The following is a 13,543-nucleotide window of genomic DNA, read 5'->3' as shown; positions in this document are numbered from 1 at the left end:
AGGGGAGTTACTCGCATGGGTGGAGCATTGGCTGATTGGCAGAAAACGGAGAGTGGGAATAAAGAGATCCCATTCCGGCTGGCTGCCAGTTAGCAGTGGAGTTCCACAGAAGTCAGTGTTGGGACCACTGCTTTTTACAATGTATGTCAGTGATTTGGACTATGGGATTAATGGATTTGTGGCTAAATTTGCCAATGATACAATGCTAGGTGGAGGAGCGGGTAGTGTTGCAGAAACAAAGAGCCTGCAGAGAGGTTTAGATAGTTTAGGGGAATGGGCAAAGAAGTAGCAAATGAAATATGATGTTGGAAAGTGTATGGTCATGCACTTCGGTGGAAGAAATATTAGTTAGATGGGCAGAGAATTCAAAATGCTGAGATGCAAAGGGACTTGGGAGTCTTTGTGCAGGATACCCTAAAGGTTAACTTCCAGGTAAAGAAGGCGAATGCAATGTTGACATTCATTTCTAGAGGTATAGAATATAACAGCAGGGATGTGATGTTGAGGCTCTATAAGGCACTCATGAATCCACACTTGGAGTATTGTGTGCAGTTTTGGGCTCCTTATTTTAGGAAGGATATACTGACATTGGAGAGGGTTCAGAGAAGACTCATGAGAATGATTCCAAAAGGGTTACCGTATGAGTAATGTCTGGCAGCTCCTGGGCTATATTCCCTGGAGTTCAGGAGAATGGGGGGGGGGGGTATCTCATAGAAACATTCCGAATGTTAAAAGGCCTGAACAGATTAGATATGGCAAAGTTATTTCCCATGGTAGGGGAGTCTAGGACAAGAGGACACAACTTCAGGATTGAAGGATGTCCACTTGGAACAGAAATGCAGAGAAATTACTTTAGTCAGAGGGTGGTAAATCTGTGGAATTTGTTGTCATGGGCAGCTGTGGAGGCCAAGTCATTGGGTGCATATAAGGCAGAGATAGATAGGTTCTTGATTAAAGGGTATGGGGAGAAGGCAGGGAAGTGAGGATGACTGGAAGAATTAGATCAGCCCATGATTGAATGGCGGAGTAGACTCAATGGGCCAAATAGCCTACCTCTGCTCCTATATCTTATGGTCTTATGGGATGAGAGTACTGGCCTAACATGAATCGATACAAAAGTTAGACCTGTATTCTTTAGAGTTTAGAGGAATGTGGAGCAATTTTATTTAAGCATGTAAGATTCTGCAGTGACATGACTGTGTAAATGTTAAGATGCTTCCATTAGTGGGAAAGTGGATATGGTTATGAAATAAGGGGCAAGTCATTTAAAACTGAGATGCATAGGATTATCTTTTCAAGACATTTCTTCTGATCTCAGGGTTGAGGATGCTAGATGACTGAGGGTAATTAAGTGGAAATGAATAAATTTCTGAAAGATTGGGGGATAGAAAATATTATGGAGCTAGCATTGAAAAGGTATTGCCAACGATCAGCCATGATCATACTGGTGAGGTCTGAGGAGCCAGGTGGCCTAATTCTGCTCCGTTTCTTGTGCTCTTGTTTATTGGAAGCGTGCATGTAAATTCCTTTAAGGCATTCAGTTGGAAGAAAATGCACCTCTTTTTTTTGTAATTTATTTTTTTATTGAATTTCATCATCAAACAAACAGGGCTAAAGCAGTGAGTGAGTCATAGAACTTATAGATCACATTTCCAGTTACTTAAGTATATGTTTAGTTGAATAACCAACAGGATGAATAACAGCAATGCAATAGAATTAAGTCTTAGATTATGAAGCTACAAAAGATTGAAATTGAAAATATTAAAGTTGGCTCAACTGAAGGCTGAAGGAGTTAATAATCTAAGAAGCTGGCTCTTATAGACTAGTAGTGACACAGTGACAATTTGAGTCTGAGTGATTACATGGTGAAAAGGCAGTCCTGGTACTTAGAATGGAAAGGCTGTGCTATCCAGTAGCCTGTTTGAGGCTTTAGTGACAGAATCACATTTGACTGAGATGCTATTGCTGTCAAATGCCTGCAAGTATTTCTTGTCTAGCTGACCTGGTAATTTAATAAGTAAATATAGTTCCCAGTGTGACTTTAAAACAGAAAATGCTAGAAATGTTCAACAAGGCAGGATGCTTCTGTGGAGAAATGGAATTAATATCTAAAATCCAGTAATTTATTGTTCTAGGAAGATTGGAATTAATTTGATTGCTGGTTTACTTCTGAGTTGAGTGAACTTGTTTGGATTTAGGGTTTAAAATTGAGCCTCTTGGATACAGGAAAGAATCTGTCAGGCTTTTGTGTCTGTTTGCTAACCTGGAAAGAGGTTTGTGTGTGAGAACTTCCACTGGGCTAGATTCTGTTATGATGTTTCCAGGGAGATATAACCTGACCCTCACTATTATGATGGAGAGAGAACTGATTTTTTTAAGTGTTGAACTATAATGTTTCTGGTTTTCATCAGTGATGGTTAATCTGTCTTTTAGATTAGTTCCTCATATTTTTAACACTGAGCTATACTACACTGTTATGAAGTTTTTCCTGTAATGAATTTCCTGAAGAAGAAACAAGTACCACATGAAAATTATAAAGGTCTTTAAAAATTTGATCCTGTCTGTGCAAATAACTTTTCTTATTTACTAGGACAGATAGTTACAGGAGATGATGCTAAGGCTTGTATCCCTGTCAAGACTATTACTGAGCTTCCAGGTAAAAATCGCTGTAGTAGTCTGCTTCATTAGTTGGCTTTTGTAGTTGTTTGTGATCATTGAAGCATTTTGTGGTTTGTTGCTATGTGCTACTTCATTCATTTCGTTCATGGTCCATTGTCAGGCATTCGCCACTGTGGGGCAGTGTTGTTCAATAAATTCATGTATCTCAACGTCTATCGGTGTTACTGTGCTTTGTTTGCATGTGTTTACCTGACAATTTAGGTTTTGGCACTTTATTATGTATTTTATATTAATAATAGTAGTTGCTATTCTACAGGAAGGATGTGGTGACAGTTTTGTTTGCTATGTGAGATAGAATACATCAATCTCATTTTTTCTTTGCTGCACTAAATTAAATCTCTTAAAATACCACACTTATTGTTGTTATTCACTTTATATTACCCTGGCCTCATTAATGTTCTGCAATTCCTGATTCCCTCTCCTAGACTGGACTCTTCTTGCACACTTCCTGGTATGTAGTAGTGAAACTCATAAATACAGCAGGAAGCTCTTCTAGAGTCAATAATATTAAAACTTTACCCACTGCACAATGTCATTCAGACATTACTGAAACAGACTTAACTCATGTCAAGCTACTTTTCCTGTCTGAACTGCAAACAATATAATGTATGCATTGGAGCAACATAGAATCACTATTGATTGAGCAAGCCAAATCCGGAAGGACATAATAGCCAAACTATGCTCACAACAGTTGTGAGAGAAGGAATACATGAGGAAAAATTTGATTATCTTATTCTCATCAATCTGCTTTTCATAGATTCACTTGCAACAGTAGCATATAAATGAAGGATGTTCATACAACACCTGAAGAGATGGTATCCTGTTTTCACATTCTGAATGATGGCATGTGACTCCATCACCATGATAGATGGAACAGATTTAGCAACTCAAGTCCTTGTTTTATAAGTGGTCAGTAATGTACTTACCACACAAGTGCCAGGCAGTGACCATATTCAGTATCTCTCATTAACATTTAAAATGTTATCATCTCTGAAACACTCACCAACAACATTCTAGAGATCACCATTAATCAGAAATTTAAGTGGACTAATCACGTAAATGCCATGCCGACAAGAACCATTCAAAAGGATAGATATTCTGGAAAAAGTGACTTAATCCCTTATTCCCAAAGTCTTTCCACTACTTATAAAGCAGTGATCAGAAATATAGTCTCCACTTACCTGGATAAGTGCATCACCAAAGGCACTCAGGATGTCCAATATCATTGAGGGCAAAGCAACTCATTTGATTGGCCTCCATACATCACTTAAACAGATTTAATTTTTCTAGAACTGCTGCTCAGTATACCATCTACAAGACTAAAACCAGCAGCTGACAAGTATTTCTTTGCTAGCTTCCCCCAAAGCAAATGAAACCTCCTACCTATCATCAGGCGCATGGCTATACCAATTTCCCCACTAAATCAGATGTCATTCTGACTTGGAAATATATTACTGTTATTACTTCACTGTTATATGAATATCCTGGAACCCTTCTTTAAAGGCACTGAAGGTGTAATTTCACCCTGTTGTTTGCATTAATTCATGAGGACATGCACAGTTCCAGGGGGATAGCTAGGCATGGTCAATTAATGGTTCACCTCGCTGCAATATCCATATCCCATAAATGAACTAAGAAACTTTACTTTTTTTTAGAAGACTAATGACAGTAAAACACTAGAAGTAATGAAAATATGACAATTTATTGTTCTTTTTTAATTTTCACAGAAAGGCACAACCACAGCCAGGTACTTACAACTTTCTGAAGTCTGGTTTTACTTGTCGTAAATATACCCGCTGAAATTTTATCACCACAATAGACGCATTATTGTTAGTTTATTTCGTATAGAATAGATAAGAGCAGATTTACTGTACATTTACAAAACTAAATACAGAAAGTAGCTGATGGTGAACAGTCTCTATGTAAGTGTATTTTTCTCAGACATGATTCTCCAAAATGCAGCTCAATGTCATTTTTACCCTAATCATGGTAAGTACTTGTCTATAGGAAAGTCCCCAGCTTGGCACCAACAGCTAAAATGCTCATACAGCATAACCTGCATTTATCTTTAATTCTCCTTGTCTCTCTACCATGAAAAGTGTACTTCTACATTATACAATATAGTTGTTTACAAAAGTGATTTAATACTTAATGTTTTTCAATTTAAAAAGTGCTATACGCAATGGTGCACGAATATTTCAACCAAGCATCAGCAGGTGACCAAAGGTTCTATATTTAATCTGAAGCCGCATGTCTGGACATGGGATTGCTATATGAAAACTACATACAGTGATTTGCAATTCTATATCGGTGACATCTCACAAGTTGCCACTTTGGTAATTTTCAGTTATGTATGCCTGGCCCAATGTTTACAGAGGCCACTTATTAGAAACAGTCTGTGACACATCTCCCTACCCGTCAGTGACTGGAACTTCCCCTGTGAGCACTGACCATTCTGGGGGTGGAGAGGGAACTCGGTTGAAACATAAAAGTTTCAAAGTTTTGGGGGATCTTGATAGGGGATATTTGGAAAGGTTGTTTCCAACTCTGGGGTAATCTGAAACTAGGATGACTGTTTAAGAAAGATGTGGTGAATGGTTGTTTCCTCAGTAGACTGAGTGTTTTGAACACTCTTCCTCAAAGGGTAGTGAAAGCAGAGCCTTTAAATATATGAGTAAATATATTGTTGGTTTCAAGGGGTTAAGAGATTGGAAAAAGGCGAGAATGTCGAAATAGTGTTTCAGTCAGATAAGCTGCAATCCAACTGAGTGACAGAACAGACTTGAGGGTTAAAGTAGCCTACCGCTGCTTCTAGTTCATGTGCTTGTATCTGTACATCCTCTGACCTCAAGACACACACGACTACTGATCCTACTCCCTGACTACTAATCTTTTCTATAAGTCCCAACACTTCTCTCACCAATCACCAGCAGGTTATCCTCCCCACAACTTTTTTCCTTATTAATCCCAAAACTACTTCCTGATGAGCCTGACATCAGTATTAGGTAAATTATTGCAGGTATTATAAGTTAAAGGATATATAAGTATTTAGATAGACAGGGATACTCAACATGTCTCTGTGCATGGTAGTCTGCAAATGCTATAGGTCTTATACAATTTTTTTGAGGAGATTACCAGGAAAGTTGTCGAAAGACAATGGAAATTGTCATCGTAGATGTTAGCAGTGCCTTTGACGGTCCCACATGGGGTCTGGTCCAGAAGGTTAAGTTGCTTAGTATTCAAGATAAGATAAAATAGTAAATTGGCTACAACATTGGCATACTGGAGGCCTATGACTAGTAGTGTGCCACAGGATCGGGGCTGGATCTGTTGTTAATGATTTGGATGATAACGTGTTAAACTGAATCAGCGAGTTTGCAGATGACATCAAGGTTTTGGATGTACTGTACATCAAGGAAGGTTTTCAAAGCTTGCATCAGGAAAAGTGGGCTGAAAATGGCAGATGGAATTTAATATAGACAAGTGTGGGGTGTTGTACTTTGAGAGGACAAACCAGGATGGGACTTACAGAGTGAAAGGTAGGATACTGAGGAGTGCAGTGGAACAGAGGGACTTGGGAATATTGAGACATTGTTTCTTGAAGGTGTGCCACAGGTATGTAGGGTCATAAAGAAAGCCTCTGGCACATTGGCTTTCATAAATCAGAGTACTAAGTACAGAAGTTGGGACATTATGTTGAAGTCGTATAAGACTTTAGTGAGGCTAAATTTGGAATATTGTGTATAGTTCTGATCGCATACCTACAGGAAAGTAATCGTTGAGATTGAAAGAGTACAAAGAAAATTTGCAAGGATGTTGCCAAGACTTGAGGACCTGACATAAGGGAAAAGATTGAACAGGTTAGGACATTTTTCCTTGGAGAATGCGGTGAGATTTAATAGAGATACACAAAATTGTGAGAAGTATAGATAAGGTAAATGCAAGCAGACTTTTTCCACTGAGGTTGGATGAGATTAGAACTAAAGGTCAGAGGTTAAGGGAGAAAGGTGAAATATTTAAGGGGAACCTGAAAGGGACTTCTCTCAGGCGGTGCAAATGTGGAAGGAGTTGCCAGTGGAAGCTTTGGATGTAGGTTCTGTTGCTACATTTAAGAGAAGTTTGGTGAAGTGCATGGATGAGAGGGGTATGGAGAATAACAGTTCGGTATGAACGAGATGGCTTAAGGGCCTGGTTATGTGCTGTAGTGCTCTCTGGCTCTATGATTTACAATCCCTAACCTTACACTCCACTCCATCATGACCACTCCCTGAAACATCACCTACGCCCCAACCAGTAAACAAACAATGCAAACATTCTGACTGAAAATGAATTCTGTATGACTATATTTCAGAATTTGCAAACAACAGGAATTCTGCAGATGCTGGAAATTCAAGCAACACACATAAAAGTTGCTGGTGAACGCAGCAGGCCAGGCAGCATCTCTAGGAAGAGTTGCAGTCGTCGTTTCAGGCTGAGACCCTTCGTCAGGACTCCCAGGCAGCATCTCTAGGAAGGGTCTCGGCCTGAAACGTCGACTGCACCTCTTCCTAGAGATGCTGCCTGGCCTGCTGCGTTCACCAGCAACTTTTATGTGCGTTTCAGAATTTGCTCCTGTTCTTCGTAGAGAGAATCCAATTCCCTTGAAAAGTTTACGAATATAGAAAACTCCCTAGATTTTTAATGTATTATTTATTCCTAAAATACAAACAGTTATGTTGAAAGCTCAAGGCACCAGACATGAATAACAGCAGATAAATGTCTTGGATGCCACTGTTACACACACTACCTGGTGGTGGAAGAAAAGTACTGTATAGTGGAATCAGTGGAGTCAATGACATTCATTCTTCATTTCAGATGTTGATTCAATCTTATGCAGAAGTCTCCCCGTCCAAATTAGCAAATACCTCATAATTGTTTCTGTTGGTAGAACTGAAGGGTGTAAATGCAGGGATTTTTTTTTAGTATTTTCATGACTTCACAAACAATGATTAATGTGTAAATTAGTAAATACACTCCAAGCAATGTTTCCAAATTGTTTGTGTAGTAAAATACAGGGAAAAAAATAACAACAAGAATTTACACGTTTAAGGTGGTCTTTCACAAAATTAATTTTGAATGATTGAATTAATTTAAAAAAATAGTTTTTGTTATTTATCTAGACAAATACAAAGTTAATTTTGTGCCTATCACAATCCACATTTCCAGATGTAATAGTAGCCTGTCTTTTGAACCTAGTTCGCAATCATTAAACTGTGGGCAAAGTAATTGTTTTTTTAAAGTCTGTCACAAGCCTTGTGGCCCATCAGGCCGGTGCTTATGCCAGTTTCCATGGCGTGAAGTGACTGAGAGTACGAGATAGGATGCCAGTCTATCGTGAGGTTAACCCCCAACATTTTTGCCGGTACCCATTCTCAGCTGGGTAGACTGGAGCATTGTGAGGTTAAGTGCCTTGCTCAAGGATACACAGGCTACCTCGTTCAAGGCTCGAACCCACGACCTTCGGATCGCTAGTCCAATGCCCTAACCACTTGGGCATGTACAACACAAAGTAAATGTTAGAGTACTAAAAAGTTACAAAATTCAGTACCATTCAATTCTAGATGTAGTCACGGAGAGTGAATCAAGAGCACAATGGTATCCTCTCATGCCTCTTTGCTAATAAAATTACAATCAGCAGAGGTGAGCAGAAGTATACCAGTTAGATCATGGTGGTTTATAACCTTATTCTATTGACAACCTTGATATACATTTAGAACAAAATTCTGCTCGTATTGAAAGAAATATCCTTTCCATATGCCCTCCAATATCAGGTCCTAAAGAAAATTTGGAGTATTTAGGAAAGAGGAACAGTATTGACTTAATGCATTAGGATTCAGCTCTTAGATCTTTTAAAGGTAGATGTCATTCAAACTGCAAAGTTCTACACAAACAAGACCCACTGACCTCAGATAGTTTCCAACGTAGGGTCTTTTGGTGCTGATACACCAATAATATGGAGTTGATTTCCAAGTACTACGAAGTGAAACTCCTTTCAAAAAATATTCCATTCTAAATATAAATAATATTAAGTTGAAAAGATTTCATTGATTTTTGTAGTATGATAATTTTATAACTATTAATGTTAGTTAACAATCTCATTTTGATTCAAGATTGAAAAATAGAAGCTACAAAGATTATTAAAGTTCATTTTGAGTTTGTAGTAACTTTGTTGATCCTTACAATTACAAAATGCAGCTAGATGTCTCATTTGTCAAAAGACTGAACACTACTTGCTGGTGTAAACTGCAAAATCAAGTCGTAGTTAATTCTTTCGTTTTAATTCTATTGCATATCTCTAAATTATGTGAAAGATGAATGAGGAAGAATATAAAATGATATACTTTTTCATATTCTGTTCTGGTTCCAACTCTCAAATAATACTTCTGGCTTGATTTGGAATGTTTTATTTTGGTAAGTTGTCTTTCTGCTAAAAGGGAGTAAGGCTGATTCATAACAAATATATTGCAGAGTTTTCACATGCATATATAGTTTTTAAAAAACCCTGGGGTGTATTTTCATGTATCCATTTGATCTGCTCTGAAGAAGATCAGTAGATGACAAAGAAAAAAAACTGTCCAGTGACCTCAGAGCCTGCCCATCAAATTTTACCTCTTCACGAGTGCTTTCAGTCACTTCCCATGATATACTTCTGGGTTACTGCCTTTCATAAGTGCTTCATTTGGTTTTATCATGTGAAAACTATTTTATAATTGTACAAACTTGTGAAGGATAGACAAGAAAGCAATTTTTTCAAATGAAAACCTGATTGCTGAAAGTGTCCTCAGTTTTTTTTATTCACTCCTCCCTCCAGTGATAAAAATGTTGCCAGCCTCAGCTCTGACCTATTTAAAAAAAAGTTCTGTCTCACCTCCTGAATTTTCCTAAGGAGGATTTAGCGGAAGAATGAATATCAGAAAAAAAATACAGGTCTGCAAGTGCCAGAAATCCCAAACAGACAAAAGATGCTAGAAACAGTCAGCAGGTGAGGCAGCATCAATTCTAGCATAGAAACTAGCCTGATCTTTAGCAATGAGACTCTATACAAGAAGAGGTCCTTCTGAAATATCGCGTAGAGGGGGAGGTCAGATAGTCTTGGCCCAATAAATCCCTGGTTCAGTACACTGAAAAAGAACTGTCAATAACTATGAATACTTCCGAAATTCAGACTAGTAAAAAATGCTAAAAATCTCAATCTATTAAAAGAATGTAAAAAGTATTTAAATAAAATAATTAAATACTTTAAAATGTTGTAACAAGATCCAACAATAACAGTGTTATTGCAAAGGATCTAACTGGATTCAGGTTATTTGGCTGAATTTCATAGTGCAAGGGCTCCCTGGGTAAGAATGAACTGACTTATGGAAATTTGACTTTAAACAAATTTCCCTATACAATTTCATGCTAATAATAACAATATCCTTCGTGATTTTCGTTAATGACTAGATACACCATATATTTTAGTTTAATTATGGACAGCATTAAAATCATTATTCAGTGAAATGAAAGAAGGCAGGTGCACATAGAATAATACATTGTGGGTTTGACTTGGAGAAATTGGCTTACAGAGAGTTCTCAGAAATGGGGCCCTTGTGTAACCTAGGGATTGCCTGTATAGTGATTCAGTTTAGGCTCCCAAGGTGGACTCATGAAGAGGTGGAAGAAATAGCAGCCAATAGCAACTTTGGGATATCTGCTTCCCTACTGTCTCTGTACTTGCTCACACTTATGCAGGGAATTGCATTCAGTGACACATGGATCTGAGAGCATGCTCAACATAATCTTTGTCAGTGTAATTCAAGAGAATTCTCCCTTAATAAGTAAAATACTTTGCATCTGTAGGATATAGATATTAATTTTTTAAAATATTGCTATACTTTTTAATTTTATGTAGATTTGTTCTATGTAGTTTCCTAAATCTACCTGATCATCTGTAAATTTCAGAAAATATTATTAAATCCATGCAAACGATGATTCGGAAAGTTTGGAATGCAGGCCAAGTTTATCTATAAGGATTTGTCAGAGATGAAAATTATTCAATAGTTTAGTTTTATGTTCATTTTCAACAGGCCTTTAAAACCTATAGCTTTTGAGCAGAGGTAAGCTTTTCTTCAGATTTGAAATACTGCTTGTTAAGTCCACGGTAAGGTAGCGGTAAGTGAGACGCTACTGCAGCTTGGGGCATCAGAGTTCAGAGTTCAATTCTGGCATCCTCTGTAAGAAAGTTTGTATGTTCTTTATGTGAGTCCATGGGTTTCCTCCAAGTGCTCCGGTTTCCTCCCACAGGCCAAAGACGTGCCAGTTAATAGGTTAATTGGTCATTGAAAATTGTCCTGTGATTAGGCTGGTGTTAAATAGGTGAGTTGCTGGGTCTGAAAGGGCCTGTTCTACACTGTATCTCTAAATAAAAAACAAAGTCAGTCTCGGATCAATTATATTTGGAAATTTTGTTTACAATTTGATCCTAGTTTTTTTTTCAATTTTTAATGACTGAGTTCATGTTTGAAATCTTTAAAGAAATACCTGCATTTATGTTGTACCTCAAGAAAGTTTTTTTAAGTGTTGTTACTGTTGTAATGCAGAAGGAAATTATAGATGTTGAGAATATGATACACAATGAATCATGTATTCATACTGTTTCACACATTTCGGCTCTACTTTTCAAATTACAGTTTGAATAAGTCAATATTGTTAATGCATTTTATACTACCTACCTAACATAGAAGAGCAGAAAATTACTTTCAAATAACGCATTATGAAATCATTTTGGTAATTTTTATGGTCTTTTGAACTATTTCCTTTAGGTCACAGTGCCGGTCATGTTAGTTCATCACCTAGTACTGAGAGTCTTTTCACTGCAAAGGATAACACAGCATCTCCTCCACATTCCACTGCTAAAAAGGATTCATTCTTTAGTACAATCTCTCGCTCACGATCACAGAGTAAAACTATGGGTGGCCGAAAAGATGTGGTAAGTCCTTTCAGTAAACATCCATGTTTAAAGTAAACTTGCTGGGTTAAAAGATTCCTGTAGTATAGATTGTATAATTTACATACCGTGTCTATGTCATACTCATATTTACCCGCGGTTTCTGTGTTAATCTTCAATTTATGTTTATTTCTTTACCAGAAAAATATGTTTTTCCTTTATGTCACAAAACTTTACATAATAGTTGTTAAACTTGTAAATTATTAAGATATCTCCAGTAACTACTGAATTAAACATGATTATTCATCTAAATATTTTCACACCTAGAAGGCAGTGTTAATAGCATTGTAATTAACCTTTAAGACTTCATTATTATCGAAGTACATAGTCACAAAGGCAATCTTAATAATACTCATTGTTAAAACACTTTAGTGAATGAATGGAATCATCGGTTCATATGCTAATCTAATTTTTAGACTATTCAGTTGTGGCCATGTTTTGTTGCAGTACCTTCTTCTGAGGTTGTGTGGAGTTTGGATGCTTTCTCACATGAACTTTCCTTGATGCTCTGGTTCCTGCCGCATCTCCAAATGTGATGTTTGGTTAATTGGCTACTGTAAATCACTCTTTAGTGTAACTTAATGGCAGCTTATGGGCAGATGTGGGAGAGCATAAATTGCAGGGAGATAAGGAGATAGGGAACAGGACTAATTGAATTACTACCTTGTGGGCCAGCTTGGACCTGATGTCCCCCCTCCTATTAGCATAAGGTAAAATTACTATATAGTTCTTATCAAAGTCATAAGAGACATTCTATGAGTGTTAAGCAGTGAAAAACAACATATTTGTTCTTCTCAACCAGTCTGCAACCTTTGATATTGTACCCAAAGTGACCAAAGAGCTACACCTACCCATTCACCTTCTCTTTCACCTCAATTTAGGGCCCAAACAATCCTTCCAGCTGAGGCAACACTTCACCTGTGAGTTTTCTGGGGTCATCTATTGTGTCAAATGCTTCTGATGTGGCTTCCTCAGCATTGGTGAATTCAGTTGTAAATTAGGGGGCTACTTCATCGAGCAACTCCGCTCCATCCACCAAAAGTTGAACTTCCCTGTGGGGCCAAACATTTTAATTATGATACCTCATCTGGGTAGCCTCTAACCTGGTGGCATGAATATCAATTTCTTCTTCTGGTTTAAAAAAAACGATTTTCCCTTCCCCTTCCTTCTTCTATTCTCCACTCTGGCCTCTTAGCTCTTCTCACCTGCCTATTGCCTCTCCCTGGTGCTCCTCCTCCTTCTTCCCTTTTTCCTATGGTCCACTCTTCTCTCCTATCAGATTCCTTTCTCTCCAGCCCTTTACTATTCACACCCACCTGGCTTCACCTATCACTTTCGGGCTAGATAGATAGATACTTTATTGACCCAAAGGAAATTACGGTGTCACAGTAGCATTACAAGTGCACAGATACACAAATATTAGAAGAGAAGTAAGAAACAATAAAAAAATAAGTTACCTCAAACAGTCTAAGAGGAGGAGGTCATCACTTTCCCTGCTATAGGTTGACTCATTATAGAGCCTAAACCTCTTTCCACTGCGCCAACCTTTTTATTCTGGCGTCTTCTCCCTTTGAATTTACAGCATTTGCAGAACTTTACATGTTTATTACCCATTGGTGCTTCCTTTCTGAAGGCACTGGTGACTTGTTTTCTTCAACGGCTGTATTCCATGTGTTAAATGCTGAATTTTAGTCCTCGGGATCAATAAAGTATATCTATCTATCTATCTAACATAGGTAAGTTCAGTGCAGCAAGGTCCTGTCAGCCATCGATGTCTGAGCCATTCACAATGCCAAATCATGCATCTATCCGTCCATTCCCTGAGGGTATTCTCACCTT

General features: G+C 37.8%; 1 protein-coding gene across 3 annotated transcripts in view; it reads left to right on the top strand.

The window, feature by feature from the left end:
• tbc1d5 (TBC1 domain family, member 5) overlaps positions 1-13,543 on the top strand; it is a 482,783-nt gene that overhangs the window by 403,511 nt on the left and 65,729 nt on the right. For 2 of the 3 annotated variants that reach the window (XM_072253653.1, XM_072253652.1), the window contains 2 exons: positions 2,591-2,656; positions 11,520-11,686. In XM_072253653.1, the coding sequence (XP_072109754.1) occupies positions 2,591-2,656; positions 11,520-11,686 (233 nt within the window). The remainder of the gene's footprint in view (positions 1-2,590; positions 2,657-11,519; positions 11,687-13,543) is intronic. The other variant, XM_072253654.1, reaches the window with a different exon arrangement.

This window comes from Mobula birostris, chromosome 3 (assembly GCF_030028105.1).
Source record: "Mobula birostris isolate sMobBir1 chromosome 3, sMobBir1.hap1, whole genome shotgun sequence".
Classification (NCBI taxonomy): domain Eukaryota; kingdom Metazoa; phylum Chordata; class Chondrichthyes; order Myliobatiformes; family Myliobatidae; genus Mobula; species Mobula birostris.
This window is presented reverse-complemented; position numbering and strand designations above follow the sequence as displayed.